The sequence below is a fragment of the Entelurus aequoreus genome, linkage group LG08 (assembly GCF_033978785.1).
Source record: "Entelurus aequoreus isolate RoL-2023_Sb linkage group LG08, RoL_Eaeq_v1.1, whole genome shotgun sequence".
In the NCBI taxonomy this organism is placed as follows: domain Eukaryota; kingdom Metazoa; phylum Chordata; class Actinopteri; order Syngnathiformes; family Syngnathidae; genus Entelurus; species Entelurus aequoreus.
This window is the reverse complement of record NC_084738.1, coordinates 54,080,504-54,108,054: the sequence shown is the minus strand read 5'-3', so window position 1 is coordinate 54,108,054 and position 27,551 is coordinate 54,080,504. Positions and strand designations below refer to the sequence as shown.

At 39.5% G+C, this 27,551-nt stretch overlaps 2 protein-coding genes across 3 annotated transcripts in view; one reads left to right on the top strand and one right to left on the bottom strand.

Annotated features, from left to right (window-relative positions):
* The window catches only part of st6galnac6 (ST6 (alpha-N-acetyl-neuraminyl-2,3-beta-galactosyl-1,3)-N-acetylgalactosaminide alpha-2,6-sialyltransferase 6), a 24,715-nt gene extending 23,741 nt beyond the window's left edge, over positions 1–974 (top strand). For both annotated transcript variants that reach the window (XM_062056794.1, XM_062056793.1), the window contains exon 6: positions 258–974. In XM_062056794.1, the coding sequence (XP_061912778.1) occupies positions 258–444 (187 nt within the window). In that variant the 3' untranslated portion in view covers positions 445–974. The remainder of the gene's footprint in view (positions 1–257) is intronic.
* LOC133656405 (kynurenine--oxoglutarate transaminase 1-like) lies at positions 446–27,444 on the bottom strand. Its single transcript, XM_062057489.1, has 25 exons — positions 27,273–27,444; positions 27,127–27,185; positions 26,754–26,901; positions 22,567–22,716; positions 16,751–16,837; positions 16,554–16,682; positions 16,377–16,497; positions 13,701–13,777; positions 13,543–13,632; positions 13,300–13,486; positions 9,822–9,898; positions 8,978–9,064; positions 8,843–8,901; positions 8,339–8,387; positions 8,221–8,260; positions 6,684–6,791; positions 6,450–6,609; positions 6,274–6,363; positions 6,147–6,196; positions 2,261–2,391; positions 2,128–2,200; positions 1,956–2,054; positions 1,787–1,889; positions 1,497–1,644; positions 446–1,426 (listed from the first exon to the last, which is right to left on the bottom strand). Exons 1-25 carry the CDS (start codon positions 27,351–27,353, stop codon positions 1,361–1,363), a joined length of 2,469 nt encoding a protein of 822 aa, XP_061913473.1. The 5' UTR covers positions 27,354–27,444; the 3' UTR covers positions 446–1,360.
* Between the last annotated feature and the right edge of the window lie 107 nt (positions 27,445–27,551).

The window sequence follows — 27,551 nt, the reverse complement described above, 5'->3', positions numbered from 1 at the left end:
CTCCTGAGTAAAACCAAACAAAATGTAATTCCTGAAAAAGCTGATGTTCATCAAATTAATTTCTATGCGCACTGTAAAAACACCCCAGCACAATGATTGATCAAAATTCACTTGTTGGTACATTTATGCACCGCAGCGCAGAATTTAAAAGTAACCACTTCACTAACCTTTTGCGGGACAAATTGTAATATGCATAATTTATACAGGGGGAAAAAACTTATTTGACAAACTTGTTTATTTTGCGTTTGTTTTTTCAGGAATAGGATGGGATCCAAAAAGCTGCCGTATCACTACTACAAACCGAGGGGCTCGGACGAATGTGAGACTTACGTGGAGAACGAGAACAACAAAGTAGGGAGCCACCATCGCTTCATCACTGAAAAGCAGGTGTTTTCGCGCTGGGCGCATCAGTACAATGTCACCTTCGCTTATCCCGCTTGGTGACAGTACAGACCTCTTTCCCTTTGCCCGCGCACGGGTAAATACCGGCAACTAGCCGAGTGACGACATTGACTTTCAGGGATCACTACAAGGAACCAAACTAGAAGAGGACCGAATGTTTTTGTTCGCGTCAAAAGTGATGCCCTTATGTTTCCCGCGTTGAGCAGGCATTATTATTTATCGGCCGGTACAGTAAGACACCTCTGGCAAAAAAAAGCTTAAAAAGATACAAGTGCGCTCCACAGGGAAGCCTTTTGGGGGGTTTTAAGGTAGATTAGGAAGAAATGAGCTTGCTTTCCGGGGATGAAGCCATGAAAAGCAGCTGCAACTTGTTTGTAATAACGACGACCATGTTATATTTGGTTTGTTTCATCCGTGTATTTATTTCAGATTTATACAAATTCTATTAAGTGAATTTTTTGCACTGATGTGTTATATACAAGGTTAAGATCAAATGTATGAATGTCCTTGTGAAGATTTGCAACAATAAAATTATGTGGGAAAAAAACTTACCATTGTTGTGGGGAAAAAAATGCAAATACACCAAAGAGCTTTTATTAATCCTTTTTGAGATTTGGCGCTACCTGATCGCCCTCGCTAAAAAACACTAGGAATGTAGCATGTCATTCCAACTCTGTACAGTGTATGGCCATCCTACAAACACTTCAGCAGCTATTCTGCGAGAGAATAAGACATAGCAGAAGAGCGTTGCAAACTTGGCAGATTTGCAAAATTAAGCAAATATCCAGATTCCTCTTTTTTTTTTTTTAAATGTAGCAAACTATTCTTTACATGTTTTTTTGCCCACTTTGACTCTCACAGCGCCCATAAAAGTTGTCAATTATGCAAATTTGATTACATCATCCACCCTCCTGTACCCGCTGCAGTCCTACATATCCACCTTACTCCATTCATTCTTTTAACTATTGGAAAAGGCTGCAGCTATCTTCGGTCTCAACGCTGCCATGGAAATTAAAATGGCTTCCTGTTCAAAAAGAAAAATAAATAAAAGGTTACTTTCATCTTGATTTGCTGCTGAAATATTGCACTCTTACTTCTGTGCGAATGGTGCGGCTTCCCTGACTGGGACACGTGTTGATGTAGTGGTCAAAGAGGTCGCTGGGACACGTCACGTTCAGGTTTTGGTCAGCGTCCAAACTGGCCTCCAAGCCTTCTAGGCCTCCGAAAACCAACAGAAGATGCCTGGAATGTCCAACGCGTAAGGAGTGTGAGGGTAAATGCCAGCCAAACGAGATATGCGGTGGTCTTGAGCAAGGCATCTCGGTCCCAGTGTGCCCTGCAGGTGGGCTCCATCGTGTGTGGCTGGGTAAAAGCGAGCACCTACTTGAACGGCGGCAGCTTGGTCTCATCTACGTGGCTGCCTTTTTCAGACGTTCCGATGCTGAGATCGTAGCCGTTCTTGTGTGGACATTCTGTGAACACTGCACCTGTGCACACCAAGACCGTCAGACCCCGTTTGTGAGCAGGACTGTGACGTGGGGAAGGACACCTACTGAGGCAGGACGCCAGGCGGACCGTGTAACCCCAGTAGAGACCACCATGGGTCCTGGGCACGTGAGGAGCCACCACCACCCCTTTGAAGTTTTTGCTCTCTGAGAAGGGACAGGAAGACAAAGACATGCGTGACTGACTTGAAAACATTGACAACTTAAAAGAGACCGTCACCTGGCTTCTGTGTGCTGTTGAGCTGCACAGTGACTCGCAGCCCCGGCTGCAGATGTTTATCGATCCCAACCTCCTATAGGAAAGCCAGCCTGTCAGCGTTGGCAAGACTATTGAGTTTGTCCTTTTGTATTACCTTCCTCATCCCACAGTTGACAAAAGAGCCTTTTCCTGCTTTAGGCGGCCTGTTGAGGACGATGCCTTCTCGGTATTCCGATTCCTCATCGATCCTCATGTGGTGAGGACTGTCCAAAGGGTTCAGCAATCCTGGTGAAAGAAATATCGACAAGTGGAAAAAATGATTGTAAAAACAACTGGTAGGTTTGAAGTAAATGCCATCTAGAGCCATCTAGTGGCCTAGTGGTTAGAGTGTCCGCCCTGAGATGGGTAGGTTGTGAGTTCAAACCCCGGCCGAGTCATCTCAAAGACTATAAAAATAGGACCCATTACCTTCCTGCTTGGCACTCAGCACCAAGGGTTGGAATTGGGGGTTCAATCACCAAAAATTATTCCCGGGCGCGGCCACCGCTGCTGCCCACTGCTCCCCTCACCTCCCAGGGGGTGATCAAGGGTGATGGGTCAAATGCAGAGAATAATTTCGCCACACCTAGTGTGTGTGTGTGACCAGGGGCGCCGCTAGGGATTTTGGGCCCCATGAAAAGAATCTTTACAGGGCCCCCTGTATTATAATTTCATCATCATTAGAGGCCTCTCTGGGCCCCAAGAATCCGTCTCCTTTACCCCCCCTTTTCGGCGCCCCTGTGTGTGACAATCATTGGTACATTAACTTTAACTTAAAACATCCATCACGCTACTATAATTCAAAATACTTTAAACCACCAGGGGGCAGGGACAGTAGATAAGAGGCAGAGACATGCATAGAGTATGGCCAACTCCTTTCAAGTGATCTCCTCAATGATTGGTCATTAGCAGTGTTGGAACGCCGTTACTTTCGGCGGTAACTAGTAATCTAACGCGTTATTTTTTATATTCAGTAACTCCGTTACCGTTACTACATGATGCATTACTGCGTTATTTTACGTTATTTTATATGTAGTATCGGCTAGCAACAGAAGATCTGAGTGTCTTTTATTGCAGCGCTGCGGTGTCGTAAGGAAAAGAAAAGGTGTGCTTTGTGTTGGTGGGGGGGGGGGGCGTCAAACAGCAAATGGCACGGAAAACATGTTCCAAGTACCTGGACAGTGAGTACATAAACATGGAAAGCGAGCTAAAGAAAACACTCCAAACTCTGCCTCTGCTCATCATTCAGCACTGAAGGTATACACACTGTCAATTCTCTTATATACTCTTTCATTCTAGACTTTTAGAGTGTTTGATTATCACATCACTCTAAATGTATAGACTATAAAGTTCACAAACAAAGAGGGATCCTAGTGGGCCAGGGCAATCTTTCCTTATCTCTAAACTAAAACTGGGGAAATGTGTAGAGTGTTCTGGGCTTTCAGTACAGTGTTGATCTCCTGAATACATTTTATTTCTGAATTCCTTGAGAAAAAAAATGCCTGGTTAGGCTTTTTGTATGTCATGTGTCATCCTTGGGTGAAGCCAGGTTTACAGCTATGTTGTTATTATGCTGTTTGTTACTTATGTATGTTATGTTGCAGCTATTTAAAATAGTTTTGTCAATTTGTTCTGGCCTGAAATACATTGGTCCTTTGAAACATATCTTTGTCTTTGTGTGTTGTATGTAGACCACATTGCTTAGCAGAGTTCAGTGATGCAAATGAATGTCAAGTTGATCAACAGATTGTATTATTCTCCAGTGCAATAACAGTACTGAAATGAAGGCTAAAAGAGCATTAATGGGAGCTTTAAAAAAAAAAAAAGGTAGAAGAAGTTACTAAATAGTTACTTTTCACAGATACGCATTACTTTTTGGTGTAAGTAACTGAGTTAGTAACTGAGTTACTTTTGAAATAAAGTAACTAGTAACTGTAACTAGTTACTGGTTTTCAGTAACTAACCCAACACTGGTCATTAGCCACTCACATGACTACAGGACACCATGACTGCTACAAACTTTGAGCTGACGCTATGTGTTTGCGTGTACAAATGCCCTTTTTGTGCATCAGGGGGCTGCTTCACTCGAGAGAACTGTGGAAAGTTTATATGTCGCTTTGCCCGCCACCCGGAGAGAAAACAGTCATTTGCAAACAACACTGGAGAACAGCATCTTGTGCGAGGTAATCACACAACACATCTGCGTTTAGTTCAGGAGAAAACACACAGAAGCTGATACAAATAATTGACAGAATAAATAATAAATCCAAGACATGGTTTGACAGAAAACAGACTAACTTTGAATCTAAGTAAAACTAAAAAAAATGACATTTAGAAGCAGCAGAAGAGAAAGTCAAACAAATACAAATAGACAGATATTGAAAAAGTAAAATAAACCAAATATTAGGTGCACTAATAGATGTGAAAATGAACTGAAAATCTAATAAAAAAAATATACAACAAAGTGGTAAGAAACATGTCAATAATGAATAAAGCTAAATATATTCTGGACCAAAAATCACTCCATATTCTCTACTGCTTGCCAGTGTTAGCCTATCTGAGTTATTGTGCATAAATATGGGGAAATAACTACAAAAGTACACTTATTCACTTGGCATGTTACAATAAAGAACGCTCAGAATAATACATAAGTGATCCATACAGTGCCACAACCACAAATATCACAATGTTTCTGTGATTGTTGGTCCAAAGCCATGTAAGATTTTGGTAAAACGAGGTTAATACGTTTTTTTTTCTCGTTTTGTGTATTTTTTTCGGCCCGCTCCCAAAACACTGTAGCAATGTAGCAGCGCATATATATATATATATATATATATATATATATATATATATATATATATATATATATATATATATATATATATATATATATATATGTATATATATATATATATATGTATATATATATATGTATATATATATATATATATATATATATATATATATATATATATATATATATATATATATATATATATATATATATGTATATATATATACATATATATATATATATATATATATATATATATATATATATATATATATATATATATATATATATATATATATATATATATATATATATATATATACATATATATATATATATATATACATATATATATATATATATATATATATATATATATATATGTATATATATATATATATATATATATATATATATATATATATATATATATATATATATATATATATATATATATATATATATACACACACACGTATTATTTTGGCTTATTTCGTCAGAAAAACTAACGTAAAAACGACAGCAATTGCAGCCGTACACGTCCTTGGTAGCAGTCATGGCGCCTGTTGTTTAGTTGACCATACCTCTTTGTACACAACTCTGATAAAAGGCACTATGACGACGTAACTTGACGGTCACTTTCTATTTCTGTAAAGCTCACACTTGTATATCATGGTGGTTCAATACAAAAAACATTTTCTCCCCATAAAAAAGTCCAATAGGCCAAACATTAGTTTAGGGATGTGAGCACCATTCGAGGAAAATGTCTATCAACATAAAGTCCTTCCATGGCAACCGGCCCAAAAAATTGAGAAAATTCAAGACTGCATTTCTTGCAATTGGGTGCATTTCTACACTATATTTTACCTTTAGAATTATTATTATCCATCAACCTCTTTCGGCTGTCTTTTTGACACTTACATTTCCCATGTACCACAGAATTTAAAAAAATTTTAGTAGACAATTTACTAATATTATCATTAAAAATGTAATGTAACATGCATGCAAAGAACTCAGAAAACTTTTGGCAACTCTATCATGTAGCCACGCCTCCTCAGGTAATATGGTGTTGTGACCTTTGTTTACAATCCGTCACCCCAAAATACCATCTCGCTGGCTACTAATAAATACTCTAAACAGGGGTGTCTAAACGTTTTGACTGGGGGGCCGCATTGGGTTAGAAAATGTCAGGGGGAACTTCTCATACCTGCATACTGCAAGTCTTGATGTTTTGGGAAGAACATCTTGCGCAGATACCTAATGCAAGGAAAACAAAGTCAGCCAAATGAGTTTAGATATGCGGATTGGTGAAGCTCTGGTAATCTCACACTCACTGTGGACATTCAAGGTATTGCAGTATCCTGGCAAGCTGAATACAACCGTGTCCTTTCCGGCCAACACCGGTAAACTCTCCTTCCACAGTCCTGTGGCACGCAAAAACATGTAAAACTGCAGTCACGCTGCATTATAAAAAATATCAAGTTGGACATTTACACTAGAAACAACTCACTTGGCATCTTTCCCGTGCTCGTCAAACACGACGATCTCGTCCACACAGAAAACAACACAAGCACGTGCGATCTGTCCCGCCAGATAGGTCCGGAGCTCGGCCGACTGAGCGTTGTCCAGGACAGAACCGGGTAGAGCCACAGTCACGGTGTAAGGACGACCTGGGGAAGAAACACAGGACATTTGGATTCATCAACATTAGGCTGCACAATCTATGAATGTGTTTGTTGTTTACCTTTAAGAATCTGCTCCTGTTCAATTTTCTCTTTCTCTACAGCCTGTTTCTCCCTTTCCAACTGTTTGATGAGCTTGGCGGCTTTCCTTTGCCTCTTAGCTTCGTTTACTATTAAGAACATGATAGGTGATGAGGTGAAATATACGGCGGGGCCAACAACAACAATAACTTCAAAAACATAAATGCTACAAGATCAAAAAACAATGCAAAAGAAACATTGACCAAAATTACACGCATGAGAGAAATACCAAAAGTTGACAGAACAAAACGGAAGTTAGCCAGGCTACCAAGAAGGGCTGCATGATCAAGGTTTTAATTAGGGCGATAAATATCCGCAAGAGGCTGAGGATTTTATTTTTTCCGTCTCTGGCATTGAAGTGACAGACATGTTTGCTAATCAGCATTGTTGAGCTTCGCGTTTGTTCGTCTCTTGCTTCAAACATGGAGGAAGAGGTCTCACTATGTGTATCGCGTTTATTTAACAGTAGAATTAACTGAACGCAGTGAACCCTCTTCAGTCATCCACAATCTTTGTTTCAGTGGGCAGAGAGCGGAGCGCAAGCTTTATCCACACACACACACACAGCCTTCGTACTCACGACTGGCCAGTGAAAAGCACTGCAAATAAACAAATATTTGGAGGGGAAAAAATATGATTTTTGTGATAATATTTCAGCTTCAAATTGGATGGGCAATATACTGGCAGACCGAGCAAGAATACTCTGATCACGTGGTGGCAATGAACAAAAACAGACCTTGTTTTTCCAACTGGAAGAAAATGCACTTTAAGATGTTCAATATTTAATTGAGGTATATTTTTGCTGACACAAATGAGAGTCCATTTTTGGTTGTTTATTTATTCAGGATAGCAAAGTTTTTACCTTCCAATTACAGTTTAACGGTAAACACTTTTTGAAATGGTTACTTGCATTATTATATATTATGATTACATTACATTACAATGTATGAAACATGTTTTCCTTCACTCGTTATTTTTTCGTTAGTTTTATGCATTTGTATTTATGAAATATAGAATTCGCAAATTCAATCGCAATCAGTTTTTTTTCTCAAAACCGTGCAACATTTTGCACAAGACATAAGATCTGAGGCAAATCCATCTTTCAAGACTTAAAATGTTTTTAAAATTGCATTATTTTCTCATTCCATTTATTTTATTAAAGGCTTCTTGTGTTTCAGTTTGATGCATTTCTGTTTGGAGTATACAAAACAGTCAGCCCCTTTAGAAATATTCGCATACATAGTGTAAATTTAACATATTTTGTTATTTAACTGCACTGTGTTGACACTGTATAATTATATACACTGTTTATAAAGCTTCACACTATTTGGTGATCACAACTTCGTACATGTTTTCCAAATAAACTTCCTTGGCAACTACAAAAATTCAACAGTTACACAAATTGGAACTTACAGTTGTTTCGAATAATGAACTGTAAAAATCCATTGAATGTGATGCGTGAAAGCCAGCATAAAATTGCACGCATGTAGCATCAAGCTAACAGTTTGCGTTACTCACATAGCGCTTTCCTTTTCCTCCAGTCCACCTTCTCCTCGGGCTAAATACACATTAAAACAAATATGCCAAAAGTTAAAAAGAAACGTTGTGTTGATGTAAAACATGAGTAGAGCAGTACCTGAGTGAACATAATTTTTGGTTTCTTCGCAGGTATCGAGTCAGACATGCTTTAAGCAGTGAAAGGGGCTGTTTAAATGCTTCCGGGTCGCGTTCCAAATTTCAAAATAAGGGCTCAACATTAATCGGATGCTTCTCACAACGGTGAGGTTTGAATTTACAATTGCAACCAAGAAACTAAATCATGTCAGTTTAGAAATATACATTCATTATCATTTTATTACAATATAGATCATGTGACAATGTTTACTTCCTGTTACAATGCTAAAAACGTTGATTAAAACAACTGCTCATCACATTTCATTTATTTTTTTAAAAACTATGCGTTGACAAACATAAGGAGAAACTACAGCATCTGTTAATAATAATAATAATTAAAAAAGCTCAGATAGTGAGGATGTATTTCATAAATATGGCTGAAAATTAATACGGCTCATAGGCCATGATTAGTTTAATTATGGACGTAAAGGAAATTAAAATAGATTAGGAAGTGCTTCATGTATCTTATTCTCCGCGACTCCACTTTCTCAGGATATCCTGTGCTGCCTCCAGGGTGGCGTCCTCCTTTATTGGAAGGAAACAAAAGAAAGAGTTCATGGATACAAGTACATTTAAGGAAGATGCGCTCGCATCTACGTACCTTGACGAAGCAGAAGCGGATGTATTTGTTAAACTCTTTGCTGTGCTCTGGACTGTAGAAGGCCGACACGGGTATGGTCGCTAAACCCTGCCCGGGAAGAAGAAAATTAAGGATAGATACGCTAAACGATACACAAACTTGGATTCTACTAAATCTTACTGATAAAAAAAAATGTGTGACCCTTTATTAAAGTTATATTAAATTACTAACTAGAAGGCCAACACGGGTATGGTCGCTAAACCCTGCCGAGGAAGAAGAAAATCAAGGATAGATACACAGTGGTCCCCAACCACCGGGCCGCGGCTCGGTAACGGTCCGTGGATCGATTGGTACTGGGCCGCACAAGAATTAAAAAATATATATATATATTTTTTTTATTTTTTTTATTAAATCAACATAAAAAACACAAGATACACTTAAAATTAGTGCACCAACCCAAAAAACCTCCTTCCCCCATTTACACTCATTCACACTCATTCGCACAAAAGGGTTGTTTCTTTCTGTTATTAATATTTCTGGTTCCTACATTATTTTTTTTAATATAGATCAATACAGTCTGCAGGGATACATTCCGTAAGCACACATGATTGTATTCCTTTATAACAAATAAAAAAAAAAGAAAAAAAAAAAAGAAAAAAAAACATGGTTGGGGACCACTGCGCTAAACGATACACAAACTTGGATTCTACTAAATCTTACTGATAAAAAAAAATGTGTGACCCTTTATTAAAGTTATATTAAATTACTAACTAACATATAACTTAAAGGCCACTAAAGCATGTTAAATAAGTTTAATGATGGTTACAGTTTGACCCTGGAACGGATTATCTTCTTAAATATTTACCTTCTCTTTAATTAACCATTTGACGAATCTAAAGTCGTAGCATTCGTCTATGGTGCTCTGGTCGTTGAGGTCCACCTCTGTCAAAAAAACAAGCAGAAGTTACAAGCAGTGTTAGTTTTAGTTTAGATTATTGGTTTATGAAACAAGGACATAAACATGCAAAACAGTGGGCTATATAACAGTGGTATATATTGACTCGTGTGTGGAATTAGCGCCCCTACACTGCGGCCGCGAAGACGAGGCTTGGACCGATTAGGCTGGACAATATATTGTCACGCAAGTTGCAGACAAATGACACTATTGTCAGTATTATTTGGAAACAAAATGAAACGCTAATGCAGGGGTGTCAAAATTGTGGCCCGGGGGCCATTTGTGGCCTGTGGCACATTCTAAAAATACCATAAAAAAAACACAAAATAGTGGAATGTAAAGAGAAAAAGTTGCAATGTTGACTAGCTGCTATGCAGACTGTTTTTTCCTTTGAAGCTGTCTTTGTTTAAAAAAATAATGTAATCAAAATCCATGTTATGAATTATTGACCTATTCACAGATCAAATTACTTAATTACATCACATCAAATATTCCAGTTTGAAATATTTTTTTGGGGAAATTATTGCATATTTTGCGTGTTTGCCATAAAAACTAAGTCTTCTTTGATAAAAAAGGGCATAAAACAAAACCCCCAAAAATATAAATAAAAATGTATATGTGATGGATAGATTTACATTTTATCCAGAGACGTAAGCATTAAAAGTTAAAAAAAAATGTTTGACTTATTTTTAACACTTTAAATCTAATAATGAATAGTAATAATCAATTGTGTGATGAATTATTGAACTATTTAAGGCTCCAATTACTTCACATGAAATATTCCACTTTGACATGTTTCAGGGCTGATATATTGCACATTTTTTGTTGTTGGATTTTGATTAAAAAAAAGGACATGAAACATTTTTTTTAAAGTTGATCTAGAAATTTAAGCATTTAATTAAAAAATAAAAAATAAATAAATATGTATGTATAAATAAATGACTTATTTCTAACATTTTTATGAATGAGACCCTTCAAACTTGAGGGGAGCACAAAATGTTGAAAAAATATACGTATTGTATTGGATTTAAATATGAAAAATATCAAAATGGCCTCCGCATGCTTTGATTTTTCAGTGTGCGGCTCTCACTGGAAAATGTTGCTACAATGTAATAATAATAATAATAAGTAACACTTTCAAATATACTTGTATTTCTCTTAAGTATTGTTTTAATATTGTAATTGAAAGGGCCAAGAACTTTGAATTATGCTAAATGAGTAAACAGATTTGCATTTCAATAAATATCACCAAAAAAAATTGTGCAGTTTTTTGCAGTTTGAAAAACTTTGTCGGGTGGTTTTGTTTTGTTGTCTTTTTTTTTGTTGCCATCAGTTTCCGAAAAATTTGGCATACTTGATCGTCCCTCCATATTGAAGCCAAAATATGTACACAAATGGACATTTGGCTTTGCAATCATCTTTTTTCCCCCCAATTTTTGTTACCTTGAAATCTTCCTCACGAGCAAGTCGCGACTAGCGAGGATCTGTCTCTGCATCTTGTGTGTGTAAGCTAGCGGCCCTGCCTCCCCCCACGGAGACAAAAATTGTGGATGACATTTTGGCAAAATGTATATTTTAGTAATCGCTTGTCGAACAACAATTTTATTCAAGTGCTTCTTATGTCCCTTAGGTTGTATTGCTTCACCTAAACTGTCTTGGCCTGTTTTATATATAAAAGATACTAGATCTAAAATAACTATTGTATATTCCACTGCTGCATTCCTCACCTTCCATAAGACACAAGCTAATATGATGGCAAAGATCACTAATTTATGTTGTATTTGTCTTTTTGCCGAAGGTTACTCCCCAAATGGGTTTCTTTTTGTAATTGATGCTGTATTGCTGCCTTTTCAAACGCTTGACCAAACCATTCAATTTTTTTGCCAATATCACAATCAGATAGCGTTTGTCTTTTGCTCATCCTCCCATGCATCCCAAAAAACCACCTCTTCGCTCAAACACTTCCTCCTCTGTCGTCACATTCCCAAGGCAGACACAAAAGTCTGCAAGTTTTATTCGTTTCTCTCTTTTCTTTTCTGTTCGGAGCATAGACTTGCTACTTTGTAACCTGATGTTATATCAGACCTCAAATAAATACCGTAAATTCCGTACCCTAAGCCGCTACTTTTTTCCTACGCTTTGAACCCCGTGGATTATAAAACGGTGCAGCCAATTTTTGGATTTTTCTTTGCTGACGGCAATAATGCAAATAGTTTAAAAAACAAACAAACACTGAAAAGGTCTATTATTGTTTGTTCTATGATGCCCTCATTTGAACAATTTTGCTCACTGCAGGTGCTGCAGTTTTCTTCCATTTAGTGCTTTAAACTGGAAGTAGAAGTGCTGTTCCGTCTTCTAGACGTCCATCTATTCGTATAGATAATTTAATCATCATTTCAATCAACGTTTGTAAGTTTTACAATATAACTAAAACAATTCATACTTACTAAACCATCCCATGTGTGATGTTTGTAGGAGTGTTTTCAAGCATATTTATACGTGCTGTCATAATGTAATGAAGCTAGCGCCGTTTGCATTAGCTTATATGCTAACACGTTTACGAGTGTCTGTGTTAGTATTATTAACTTACAACGGCATTATTTTTGTATTGTTTCGGTTTCTCAAATTCCCCAGTAAATTCACCAAAACGTCACTGTGGAGTTATTGAGTCTGTTTAGCTAATTGGAGAGCTAGCTTCCGCAGCTAGTGCGTCCAGGACCATGACTTCTGTTTTGTTTGATCATCCGTTTTACAGAAACCGTTAGAAACAATTAATGTATGTAAATAAATATTTACAACATATTTCTGTGTAAATAACTCATTTCACCCCGTATATGTCTGCGGCTTATAGTCCAATGCAGCTAATATAAGGGGAAAAAATTAAATGTTCCCAAAATTTGGTGAGTGCGGCATAAATACCGATACGCTCTAAAGTCCGGTAAAATACGGTATTTAAAATACCTTAGCTCTCTGTGGACATTTCTTTACTGAATAAGAAAAAATCCAAAAACAATGACTGACATGAAGGTTCATTTAATTCTACTATTGAATAAATGGTGCACAGAGTGAACCCTCTTGCACCCTGTTTGAAAGTGAGCGACGAACAAAACATAAACACACGGACATGGCAACTTATTGATGCCGGCAAAATGATTGAGATCTTTTTCACTTATCGTTTTGAATAATTGATTTGTAGATTGGCCCGGGCCTAGCGCCGACTAAACCAAACCGTCTGCAGGAAAGAAATTGACATCTACGTTCCCCCAAAAAATCTTGCGTCACCAACAACTCAAAGCGTTTTGGTAGAGAATTGCAAGTCAGCGTTATAACAGAGAAGCTAAAACCGCCCCTGGATCCAGGTCTTAAAATTGTTTGGAGCGGCACCTACTGACAGAGGAGATATCCGCCATCATGAAGTAGCCGCCCTCTGGCATTATGGGCTTCAAACCCACGCTCTCCAAACACTTGGCCAGCTTCTCCCTCTTGTGGTGCAACACGGCGGGCAGCTGCTGGAAGTAGCTATCCGCCGAGCCAAAAAGCTCATACTCTCGCTCAAAGCCGCGAGCGACCGCCTCCTGCGGGGGCAGCAAGGAGCACAGTTTGTCTTCATCATCACCATGCTTCTCGTTACCTGAGCGGCCGTGGCACAGTGGTACACAGAGTTCTGATGGATGGTCATCATATGATTGATGACAGGTCCGGCGCCGATAGCCCAGCCCACCTGAAAGAGACCAACGCCACCGATCAGTGCCAGCAACACAAACAACACTGATCCGAGTCGACTGTCACCTTCCACCCCGTCGCGCTGAACGTCTTCCCTGCGCTTCCAATCGTGATGGTGCGCTCCCACATTCCGGGCAGGCTGGCTGCGGGCAGAGCGAACACAAATGATGAATTATTAGCTCTCACTTGTTTTCTTTGTCTCGTACAAAAAAAAGGTCTAGATACCAGTGCACTGGTTTTCTGTGAGTGAACGTACAAAGTCTTTACTTCATAGGTAAAATATCAAGTACAGTACGTACATGTTAGCTACGTGTGATCATTGACTACTGCATTGATACAGTAAAATTCTGGAATAAATGACCAGGAGTAGGCCTGGGCGATAAAATGATATCAATATACATCACACGTTCATTCATTAATGGTGTTACAAAAAAGATCAGTTAGAATAATACATAATGTTGGATATAGAGAACATACAAACCCCTTATTTATTGAATCAAAAATACTGAAATTCCACAACATAGTGAATTTGCAAACAGTTAAAATTATGCAACCAAGCAAACTATAATCTGCCACCCAAGAATATACAATTCTTCTCAACAAAAGAGGAGAAATATAATATTACAGAAAATGAGAAAATAATTTAAAACATTTGTATGCACGTACAACACTTAAGACCTTCAGTATACCAGTATGTGGAATTAAATTAAGGAATGGATTAAGCAAATAAATCAAACAATATGATCCACTTCAAGAAACTCTTCAAACTTAAAGTGTTTACGAAGTACAAAGAAGAAGAACAATGATACACATTCTGAATTTATCTCATCCATCCATTCATTTTCAAGATAATCTTACTCATCTCACCATATGAAATATAACTTACTTCACCAAGTATTATTTATTTATTGTTATTACTTACGGAGGATATTGTGAATAAATTGAGAACAGGAAGTGAACAAAAGTTTTAGCAACTGCTATGTAAAGGAAAAGGGGTAGGATTAAATAAGCTCTGCTTCTTCCTACTCCTTTTCAAACATGTTCAATAGAGAAACTGGAGATTGTGATGTATCATGTTGTATGCATGCATGTTCCAAATAAACTCAAACTCAACTCAATTTACGTAAACGATATCAATAAAAAATGTGTTTGATTAAACAATACATTTTTTTTCTTCATCGTATTATTGGGGACGGCATGGCACGGTTGGGAGAGTGGCCGTGCCAGCAACCTGAGGGTTCCTGGTTCAATCCCCACCTTCTACCAACCTCCGTTGTGTCTTTGAGCAAGACACTTGCTCCTGATGGCCGCTCCCGCAATCAGTGTGTGAATGGAAATTTAAAAAAAGGAAATAGTGTCAAAGCGCTTTGAGTACCTTGAAGGTAGAAAAGCGCTATACAAGTATAACCCATTTAAAGAGAAGAGAAAGTTGCAAAGTATACTTAAGTATCGTTAGTTTTTTCACTAAATACTTACCGGTATTTAAGTAATTTTTCGAATGACTACTTTTTACTTTTACTTGAGTCATATTACCCTAAAGCGGGGGTCTTCAGCATTTTTCTGCCAAGGACCCCCTAACTGATAGAGCGAAAGACCCTCATTTATATATCCTGTATACAATGATGTTTTGAATTAAACTGGTCCTAAAGGTACTTTGTTATTGGGCAATACTAAGATATTCAAATAGTAAGGTATAACGCCGCTAACCGCAAGCTGTCACCAGCAGGCAACTGGTGTGCTAATTGTTAGCTTGCGTCGCCAATGATAAATGGCATCTGGTGCGCTAATTACTGGCTATCTTAAATACTAAAATAGATCCAATAATATAATTACTTATTCATGTTTTTTTATTTTAAACTTGCAAGGTACAGCAAGTACATTGTTCATGACACTTCTATTTCTAAACTACATTACAGAGTGTTAATGTGTAGTTAAAGAAATTTGAATTTGGTGTAAAATTGCCTGGGTAATATAAAATAACTACTTAAAACATAGTCTAATCCAGTGTTGGGCCGCCAAATAAATATCTGTTTCTCACCTGTGGTCCTTATAAGGCCTGCAGCGGTACCCAGCTTTCCACCACTTGTGGCAGTAAAGACAATCTCAAATTAACAGAAGTCTGGAGCTAAAGTCACTGAGAAGTTTCTTCAGCGCAAAAATGATGACTAAAGTGGTGAAGCTGTATTTTCATTTGCACTTCAATTTTAATGACGGTTTAGAAATGTATTCTTTATTAATTTATTTATTTTACCACAACAATTGTATGTACATTTTTTGTCAGTTACTAGTTATATTTGATTAGCACTTATTTTTCTAATCAGCCTGACCTAAGCCTAAGGTTTATGTGTTAAATATATATTAGTATTTGTGATTAACACATGCTTTCATATCATTTGACAAGGTTGTAAACTGTAAGTAGGTTGTATATAATTATTGGATACAATTAAAATCCAGAGTAAAATTACTAATTTAGTGTTGATTTTGAGTGGGACCCGGACTCCTCTGTTGTGGAAAAGTTGGCACCAGAGGTGAAAAAGGTTAAGAACCCCTAGTCTAATCAACCAAAAACTCCCCTCCAGTACATCTGCAGGCCCCCGGGGATCACGGACCCCCTGTTGAAGACCCCTACTCTAAAGCAACTGAACTCCTAATTTTTACAATGACTGGCTCCTCTACCCACCTTTGACAGTATTGTAACATAAAACCGTGATTTGTTTACAGTATTTCCCTGTGACACCTCACCTATTTTCACGTGCTTGGCAGCGTCGTAAGTGAGCCACTCGTACACCTCGTCACTGATGCACAGCACATCGTGTTTGACGCACAAGTCAGCGATCATCTGGAGCTCCGCCCTCTTGTACACCTGCAAGGTTACGCGTCAAAAAGGGGCGCGGCTCGAAAGCAGCGTACTCATCCCACCTTCCCGAGCGGGTTGTTGGGCGTGTTGATGACGATGGCTTTTGTGCGCGGGGTGAATTTAGCAGCCAGCTCGTCAGGGGACAGGACCCAGTCGCCGCTTGTCACGACGCCGTCGCCACTTTCCACTCTCTGCCAGAAAAGAGGCGATTGTGTCAGCTGTGCTCAGTGCAAAATGAAGCCTTCAGTCGAGTGCTTACTGGCCTCAGAGGAACATAGACAGCCTTCCCACCCGCCATCTTCACCATGGGCTGGTAGCAGTCAAAGAAAGGCTCCACGATGATCACCTTGAAGGACACATGTTCAATATTTACCAAACAAAATATCAATGGCTAAAACTAGAGATCGATCGATTATCGCCGCTGATATTTGGCCTTTTGGCAAGGCCCTTTTTTATTAATATCAGCCTTCTTTTGAACAACTACATCATAACTACGTCAGCAGATACAATATATACCAGTATTTTGTATACATAATAACCACTGCTCAATCACTAGCTCGTTGCCCGCTTCCTTCCTGCAGTACGTCTCTTCTGCTTACCTGTAAAAACTTCCAGTTTCTTGCCGGGATGACCAGTTTTTGTCCTACTTTCTTGGCATCTTCCCGGTTCTGTTTTGTTTGTTTTTGCTACTGCAGCAATCGAGTCGCCCGACAAGGCTCCGTCCGCCACACTCGGAGCGTGGGCTCCTTAAAGGGGAACTGCACTTTTGGAATTCGTTCACAATCAGTATGAAAGACATGTCGGATGGATTTTTTTTTATGCATTTGAAATATCAAACAAATGTGATCAAAAGTCAGCTTACAATTACTTACTTAGACTTAGTTCCTCCCATTCCTGTTGGAACATTGGGCGACGAGTCCCCTCCATTTGTTCCGGTCACTGGCGACCCTTCTTGCTCAACTGTAAAAACTTCCAGTTTCTTGCCGGGATGACCAGTTTTTGTCCTTCTTTCTTGGCATCTTCCCGGTTCTGTTTTGTTTGTCTTTGCTACTGCAGCAATCGAGTCGCCCGACAAGGCTCCGTCCGCCACACTCGGAGCGTGGGCTCCTTAAAGGGGAACTGCACTTTTGGAATTTGTTCACAATCAGTATGAAAGACATGTCGGATGGATTTTTTTTATGCATTTGAAATATCAAACAAATGTGATCAAAAGTCAGCTTACAATTACTTACTTAGACTTAGTTCCTCCCATTCCTGTTGGAACATTGGGCGACGAGTCCCCTCCATTTGTTCCGGTCACTGGCGACCCTTCTTGCTCCATGCCAGCTGACTCCCATCTCTCTCAGGTCTTCCTTGGCTGTTTGTCTCCACGTCTTCTTTGGCCGTCCTCTCTTCCTCTTTCCCCCTTCTGGCACCCAGTCCATTGCCACACTTGCCGGTCTCTCTTTTGGCAGTCGGAGTACGTGTCCAGCCATTCTCCTTCTCATATCAGAGACTATATCAGACAATGGTGCTACCCCTGCCCTTCTCATCACCTCTTCATTGGTGATGTGGTCTCTCCATGAGATCCTCAAGATGTATCTGAGGCACCGTCGGTGGAAGACATCCAGCTTGTTTGTAATGGTTGATGTCTTCATCCATGTCTCACAGGCATAGGTCACTGTAGGGATGACCACTGACATATAGGAGGCGCAGCTTGGTGGACGTACAGATAGATTTTGATGACCAGATATTCCGGAGGCGTTGGAAGACTCCTGCAGCTTTTCCGATTCTGGTCTGTACATCCTTTTCTGCGTCTCCAGTGTTTGAGATGTTGCTTCCAAGATACGTGAAGTTCTCAACGTACTCTATGCCTTGTTCGCCTACGGTGAGCAGTGGAACATTTTGGTCTTGTGCAACGGTCATGGCCTTGGTCTTCTCTTGGCTTATACGTAGGCCGACTTTTTCCCCTTTCTCATGCAGATTGTTAGTCCATTTTTGGAGTGCAGTGTAGGAATGGCTAAGCAGAGCCAAGTTGTCCGCATAGTCCAGATCTGCCAGTCTGCCCCCTCCCCACTTAATGCCGAGGTTTGCTCCGACGACAGACTTCCTCATGACAAAGTCTATGACAATGATGAACAGTAAGGGAGACAAGATGCAACCCTGTCTTACCCCGGTCACAATGTCAAAGTCGTCGGTTGTCCTGTTGGTGGTTTTCACTCGACAGGTGGAGTTATGGTACAGGGCTCTGAAGATGTTGACGTACTTTGATGGTATACCGTATAGCTGGAGGATCTGCCACAGTGATTCCCGGTGGATACTGTCGAAGGCTTTCTTGAAATCGATGTAATTGATGATGAGGGGTGTCTGGAGTTCTTGGCACTGTTCTATGATGTTGCGAAGAGTGAAAATCTGTTCCGCGCAGGACCTTCCCTTTCGGAAGCCGGCTTGCTCTTCCCTTAAGATGTTATCTACCTCGTCTTTTAGGCGTTGGAGCAGCACACTACAGAAAACCTTGCCTGGGATCGACAGCAGTGTGATGCCCCGGCAGTTGTTGCAGTCTGCGAGGTTTCCCTTCTTTGGCAGCGTCACTATAACCCCCCCGTCTCCAGTCGGCAGGGACCTCTTCGGCATGCCAGATCAAATTGAACAGGTGCATGAGGCTCTCCACGACCACCTCTTGACCGTGCTTCAGCAATTCAGAAGATACCTCGTCGAGTCCTGGTGCCTTGCTGTTCTTGAGGCTCTTGATTGCTTGGGCAACCTCGGTCCTGGTTATCTCTTCTGAGGTGACTGTCAGAGTTGGGGCTGGTGTTTCCCGATCAAAAAGAAAGAGTGGGAGGTGTTGGCTGGTTGAGAATCTCTTTGAAGTGCTCCACCCACCTTGCCTCCTGTTCCTCATCGCTTAAGAGTGCCCTGCCATCCCTGCTCTTGATAGGCACCCCGGAGCTGCTCCTGGAGCTGGTTAACTCCCGCACAATCCTGTAGAGTGTTTTAGTGTTGTTTTTCTCTGCTGCCTCTTGTGCTTCTTTTGCTTTCTCCTCCAGCCACCTCCGTTTGTCTTTCCTGCAGCTCTTTTTTACTTCCCGGTCCAGGCGTCTGTACTCCTCGTCTTTCATCCTCCAGCATCGGAGCCTCCTCTTCTGTTCTCTTTCCATCTTTGCCATCTTCCTTTCGTCAATCAATTTCCAGGTCTTTTCTGTTATCCATCTCTCCTTGTTGGTGCCCCTTCTTCTGCCTAAAACTGTTTCCGCAGTCTCGGTGATGGCACGGGAGAACAGACTCCACTGCTCCTCAATGGAAGGATGTGGTGGCATCTCAAGCTTCTTCCTCAACTCCTCACAGTATCTTTTTGACAGGTTGGTGTTCTTAGGCTTTTCCACTGCGTAGGGTCTCTTGGGCTGCATTTTTTGCACCTTTTTCAGCTTCAGCCTGATTTTACCCACCACAAGAAAGTGATCTGAGCCTACATCTGCACCCCTGTGTGCACGAACGTCTAGCAGTGACGAACGCCATCTTGTGTTTATGCATATGTAGTCCAGCTCATTTCGGGTTCCGCCCCCAGGTGAAACCCATGTCATCTTATGGATCTGTTTGTGCATGAAAAACGTGTTGCCAATGCTGAGGCCGTTTGTGCTGGCTAGCATCAACAGTCTCTCCCCGTTGTCATTGGTAGAGCTTGCAGACCCGTGTGGTCCCACTGTGGCATTGAGGCCCCTTCTGTCGCCATCCACTTTCGCATTTAGGTCTCCAATCAGCATCTTGATGTCGTAGCTGGGGATCTCATCAAGCACAGCTTGGAGCTGGCTGTAGAAGGCATCCTTGTCCTCTTCTGAGGCAGCCTCGGTTGGGGCATAGACTTGCACGATGGTGACTTTGGCATGTCTAGTATAGAGCCTTGCTGTGATGATGCGCTCATTCACTGGTTTCCATCCCACTAGCGCTTGCGCCGCACAGTTGGAAAGGATGATCCCGACTCCATGGGTATGGTGGTCTTGCTTCCCAGAGAAAAGAACGGTTGCTCCATCAATCACGAGGCGCCCCTGCCCAGTCCACCTCATTTCACTAACGCCTAAGATGTCCAGGCGATAGTCCCTCATAGTCTTCAGCACCTGGTCCATGCGCCCACACTGGAACAGTGTTCGCACGTTCCAGGTACCTACTCTGGTGTTGGTTTTGGTTTCGAAGATCGGGGTCGTCAGATGTCGGGCTTCCTGCTGGATTTCACCCGGCTCCGTCATGGATACATCCAAGGATGCGCCCTCTCTTCTCTGCCGCAGTGTACCGGAATGGCTCCTTCTCGTCGTTTCTGTAACATGATGCTTTTTTACGGGGTGGGGTTGTTAACCTCACGCCCAACCCCCAACCTGGAGGACCGGGTGCTGACTTTTGTCTGGCCTCTATCCCGAAACCTGCCCGGCATGGTTAAACCTGCCAGAGGTGTGATCCCCCGCCGGTATAGCTTTCAAGGGTCATTGAGACACGCAAGACTCTCCACCACGGCAAGGTACCAGCACAGGGAGAGCCAGCTTACAATAGAGCCTATGAAACCCTTAAAAACATCCAAACACCTCCATTAACGTTTCATGTACATGATGAAAGTATATATGTAATGCAGTAACGGGCACATTTATAATAACATTTAATATTTACGTACTTTGATCATTTTAAGCGTATGCGGCACATTAATTTCAAAAACGCATCAGGACGTTCGCTTTTTTCTTAACATCAATGATTATTACTCACTGCAGACTGCATGACAGCCAACAAACATAATAAAACATCACTTACTGTACAAGGTCTGCTGTTATTAGGATGCCGACAAATAGAATCTTGTTATATTCCTGTTTAGATGAAGAATGACTCATAATCCTCGCGAAGAAAAGCGAGGTGGAGCCAAGGGTACTTTCATGTCGTTCACCGAGTCCAAATTGGCCGTTAAGTGTACCAACTTGTCGGAATACGTCCTCAGCCTTCTTCTATCCAGGTGAGAGGCATTATTTATGATCTGGAATAAACTTCCAGGGAGCAAGGAAGCGAGGAAACAGCCAACCACTCGGTGATGTAAACAGTTATGTAAATAAATAAAAAATACAATGTAAATAGTTTGTCTGCGTTAGCGCTTATAATAACGTTATTTAATTCACAAAATGTATTGTTGACGCTTTTTGGATGTTTTTTTATTGGATTTTATGGGCGCAATAGAGGACCTCCAATGGCCCGCTTTAAGTGGACTTTTATTTACGAGTTAGAATGCATTAAAAAATAATCCATCTGTCGTCATGTCTTTCATAATGATTGTAAACGATAGGCAAAATTCCAAAAAAAGGGCAATTCCCCTTGACAGGAGCTCGTTTCATGGTCCGTGATTCAATCAAATAACGTGACAGAGATGGACGGACATGAAGACGACAGAAAAGAAATCGCTGCGAAAAATCCGAAGTTTGTGTTAATATCTTGACAAATAACAAACTATTTGGAAATAGGAAATTATTCGGTAATATTATAAAAGCAAAGAAGAGCAGGCAGCTGCTCACATAGTCTCATACTTTCTGTAACATCCAGGAAGAAATTATGTCAGCCATCTTGAAAAATTCACTATAATCTATGTGAAGAAGCCCAGAATTATTTTTATTTAAACGTTCGCAATAATTCAGGGTTCCTCACAAGGAAACTTTACAATGTACTAAATCCATAAACCGCTATAAAATTAGATGGCGAGTTCTTGTTATTTTTACCAATTTTCTCAGGAGATTTGCCACATGCAAATGTTGATACTCATCTTAGACACACTTAATAGATGTGTTTGTGAAATTCCCTGTTGTTTTGGTGCTAACTTAACCACAACTTTAGCGCTGCATAAAACATTGTCGCTACTGGTCCGACCTTTCCTAAAAAATCATGTTAAAAAAGCAACTATTTGTCCAGCGGTTTACTAAAATATACTACTCATGTTTAAATAACTCTTACTGCAAATGAATATTGGCTCCAAATATAGGCTATCAGCCTCCTTAAATAATAATAATTGGTATCGAGCCTGAATAAAACATATTGGTCGATCCCTAGCTAACCCCATGACGTGATGAGGACTCTCACCTCATCTCCTTCGTCAATTAGGGCCTGGAAAGCACAGAAGAGCGCCTGGTAGGCGCCAACGGTGACCAGGATGTCCTCCATAGGGTCGATCTCATGTGCGAAAATCCCGCTGAAGAATTTGGCCAAGCTCTTCACAAGAGGAGGGTGACCCTGAGGAGGGAAGAAGGTGCTTTCTTTAAATCCTGACTGCAAATATGATGACGCTAAAACCTGAAGAATTTTTAGTCTGCAATTACGTGAGCGGGACGCCGACAAGAAAGTGGTGAAATGAAAAAATATGTAAATATGTATCTTGGTCATAAAAATGGGTTGCTTTATGACGATGTCAAATATTTTGTGCTGTCAAACGATGAACATTTTTTTAATCAAAATAATAAGGTTGCTTTGGATTAATTTTGATTAAATATAATACATTTTTTATCCAAATTAACGCTGTTTCATTTTGAGCAAAGGGGCCGCATTCATGTGTTCATTTTGACAGCACCGAAAATAGCACGTCTCAATATTGTACTAGTAGTAGTTTATTTTGGACATGTTAAAAACAAAAATATAACATTAGAAATAGTAATAAAAAAAGAAAAATTATGTAAAATGATATGTAAGCATATTTTAATCACAAATATTATTATCAAGGCTTAGGTCAGACTGATTACAAAAATTAACACTAATCAAATATACTGCAAAAGAAAAGACTCATAAAACAATTACACAATAAATACATTCTAACTAAAATGAATAATAAATAATAATATATTTTTCTTAAGTAAAGTTTCTACAAAATATAAAATACAGCTTCATTACTTTAGTCATAATTTTTGCGCTAAAGAAACTTCTCTATAACTTTAGCTACAGACTTCTGTTTGTTTAATATTGTCGTTATTGCCACAAGTGGTGGAAAAAGTGTAGTACAACTGTACTGCTACAAGCTCAAAAACAGGTATTTTTTTGGCGCCCTCTCGGGGGCGCTAGCGGCCCAACAATGGGCCCGATAGTTAAGAAACACTGGTATATATGACACACAGGTGTTTTTATGGTGTGTTCAAGGACAGCTGATAGGAGGAGAACACCGCAACGCCCACCAGAACTCGCTTATCAGTAAAATTAAGAAAAACCAAACATCCAAAATAGTGGGCTTTTGGGTCTGTTTATTTTAGTTATTCTTAAAAAAGCTAAAGATTTCATTGTGTGTATAAGTACTTTTGAGCACATTCAACAATACCGCGATAATAATAACTCGATCATTTCAGGCACAATAACAGTGATATGCAATTTTCATATTGTTAAATCCCTAATACAGTAGTACAAGACCGTGGCTCATAAAGTCAGTATAGGTCTTATTTTTTACTGTTATTAATGTATGACTACTATATTTTAACAAAAAATTTAAAAGTGACCATGTGGGTGTTGTTTCATTTCTAGAGGGCTCTGATAATTTTATGAAAAGGTATATAAACAGTGGTAAAACAAGTTTTAATGGTGTACCTATAAAAATATTACATTTCGGTTAGGCACGGACCTAAATAACAGCGATAAAGAATAGCTAAAGTGAGGGATTGGTACCGTTCACATTTGAACTGATACGGCACCAATTCTCGATATAAATCGATACCGGTACTCAACTTCACCAATTTTCTGTAATTTTGTGTGCTTTAATAAATATTGTGTTTGACGATAAACCTTTATTTTTTAATGTAACATTTAAAAATGAGCTGATGGTAGGTTGGAGTTCAAATCCCAGCTGAGTCATACCAAAGACTATAAAAATGGGACCCATAACCTCCCTGCTTGGCACTCAGCAACAAAGGGTTGGAGTTGGGGGTTAAATCACCAAAATGATTCCCGGGCGCGGCGCCGCTGCTGCCCACTGCTCCCCAAGGGGATGGGTCAAATGCAGAGGACAAATTTCACCACATCTAGTGTGTGTGTGACAATCATTGATACTTTAATCTTTAATTAATCTTAATTATGATAACTGTGCTGTCCAGTTCTTATATCTTGTTTTCTGATTACATTTGTGCCTCATTTGCAATGCAGTTGCACTTCCAAGACATTAAAGGGCAGTGCTGTAAAGGACAGTGTGTCTGCACTTTTTCAATATACATGCAGCGATGTTAATGTTTGGTTACATGTCTTTTGGCAAATTTCACTCCAATAAGGCGGTTTTGGTAGGCATCCACAAGCTTCTGGCAAGCTTCTGGTTGAATTTTTGACCACTCCTCTTGACAAAATTGGTGCAGTTCAGCTAAATTTGTTGATTTTCTGACATATACTTGTTTCTTCAGCATTGTCCACATGTTCTCAATGGGGTTTAAGTCAGGACTTTGGGAAGGCCATTCTAAAACCTTAATTCTAGCCTGATTTAGCCATTCCTTTACCACTTTTGACATGTGTTTGGGTTCATTGTCCTGTTGGAACACCTAACTGCGCGCAAGACCAAACCTCCGGGCTGATGATTTTAGGTTGTCCTGAAGAATTTGGAGGTAATCCTCCTTTTTCACTGTCCCATTTACTCTAGGTAAAGCACCAGTTTCATTGGCAGCAAAACAGGCCCAGAGCATAATACTACCACCACCATGCTTGACGGTAGGCCTGGTGCTCCAGGGATTAAAGGGCTCACCTTTTCTCCTCCAAACATATTGCTGGGTATTGTGGCCAAACAGCTCAATTTTTGTTTCATTTGACCACAGAACTTTCCTCCAGAAGGTCTTATCTTTGTCCATGTGATCAGCAGCAAACTTTAGACAACATTAAGGTGTCGCTTCTGGAGCAAGGGCTTCCTTCTTGCATGGTAGCCTCTCAGTCCATGGCGATGCAAAACACGCTTGACTGTGGACACTGACACCTGTGTTCCAGCAGCTTCCAATTCATTGTAGACCTGCTTTTGGTGGTTCTTGGTTGACTCTTGATCATCCTGACTAATGTTCTCTCAGCAGCAGGTGATAGCGTGCGTTTTCTTCCTGATCGTGACAGTGACAAAACTGTGCCATGCGCTTTACACTTACGAACCTGAAGCTGCTTTAAAATAGCTCCAAGTGACTTTCCTGGCTTGTTCAAGTCAATGATTGTTTTTTTCAGATCTGTGCTGAGTTCCTTTGACTTTCCCATTGTCACGTTTGTAACCGAGTCTAATGACTCCATCACATGAGCCCTATTTAAATGGGCTCAGAGAAGTCAACAGGTGTCGTCAATCATAATCACTCACATAAAGTTAAGTGGCCATGCCATGAAGCTAATTTGATTGGATTGTAATTGGATTGTACATCACCAAAATTGATCATGTATGTTGCTGTATGTATACTTTTGACCCAGCAGATTTGGTCACATTATCAGTAGACCCATAATAAATTCATAAAATAACTAAACTTCATGAATGTTTTGTGACAAACAAGTAAGTGCTCCAATCACTCTATCAATAAGAGTTGTAGAAATTATTAGAAACTCAAGACAGCCATGACATTATGTCCTTCACAAGTGTATGTAAACTTTTGACCATGACTGTTTGTATATAATAGATGTTTTTTGTTAACATGTTAAAGGTGTTTAATAAAAATACAAACTTGTTTAACGCATAAAGAGTCCCTTCTTTCTTTGGCCATATACATATATATATGTATACATGTATATATATATATATATATATATATATATATATATATATATATATATATATATATATACATACATGTATACATGTATATATATATATATATATATAGTACAGGCCAAACGTTTGGACACACCTCATTAGAGGTAACATTATCGTAACACACATATATATATATATATATATATATATATATATATATATATATATATATATATATATATATATATATATATATATATATATATATATTCCTCACACACTAATTGACTAAAAGAGCGCGCACTTGCCGATAATGTTATGTTAGCGATGGAAAATTTATTTTTAGACAATATGATTTGCCTGAGCAGCGAAGGAGACACCAAAAGTAACAAGCGGTAAAAAATGGATTAGAAAGGACAGATTTTTTTTTTTTAATTAAATTAAAAAAAATTTTTTTAGGGACTTCCCGCGGGCCGGATTTTAGACGCTGGCGGGCCGTAGTTTGGGGATCCCTGGTTTAAACAAATGATTTGGAAGAGTATATGACCTGTTTGTCCAGGTCACTTCTGGAAAATGCAAGAAGTTCTTGTGGTCCACTTACAAAGGCACGTGTGTACTGATGCATGGTGGGACCTCCACTCAGAGCTTTGCGGAAGGCATCTTGAATAAATTCAGGAGGAGCAAAGTCCGGGAAGCCTTGCCCGAGGTTGACCACTTTGTAGTTGGCTGCAAGCTCTGTAAATTCAACCCTGTTCGAAGCAAAAAATGTATCATTAAAATAATAACACATCGGAGCAGTACAACAATGACTAAACATTGTAAAAGTGAGTGTGCTATCTTTTAATATAAATATAATGTGACGAAGAGTCGGATTGGCTACACTCCGTTCACATGTCATGTGATAAGAATTAGATTTGAATTAAAAAAAACAATGCAAATAATAATGTGAGAGTCCTTGCAGTTATTTTTCTTACCAAACGTTTTTATCGACTCCTTCGGTCCTGCTGGCGCGGAGTTTTCGTGACATGATTGTCTGGAGAAAGAAGCGAGAGAGAAAATAACATTTATCAAAGGTCAAAATGTATAGTGTTAAGACGCTTCATTGCGCAACTATACTCACATTTGGAAGATTTGCAGTCACAACTTTCACAATAAATGCAGTCGCAGGAGTGTCTTTAAAGGGTAAAATGCGTGCATACATGTGGGGTTTTGTGCCGCTACCTGAGACTCCTTGAGGGTGTTTGTGTTGATTTAGACGCCGGCGGTGACTCGTTTGTTTTGATACTGCACTTCCGCTATGAGCGGGGCAAGATGTGACGGAGACGCGGCGTAAAACCACTCAAAAAAACTAATACAAAATACATAAAAAATAATTGAACAGCATTATTTTTTTCATTAA

Bases quoted from the DNA above. Each gene is read 5' to 3' on its own strand.
- LOC133656405 (XM_062057489.1), bottom strand. From the start codon at position 27,353: ATGTATGCACGCATTTTACCCTTTAAAGACACTCCTGCGACTGCATTT. The intron at 13,487-13,542 runs GTAACGAGAAGC...CTGCCCCCGCAG, and splicing joins ACTGTGCCACGGCCGCTCAG to GAGGCGGTCGCTCGCGGCTT. The intron at 1,645-1,786 runs GTAGGTGCTCGC...TGGACATTCCAG, and splicing joins ACCAAGCTGCCGCCGTTCAA to GCATCTTCTGTTGGTTTTCG.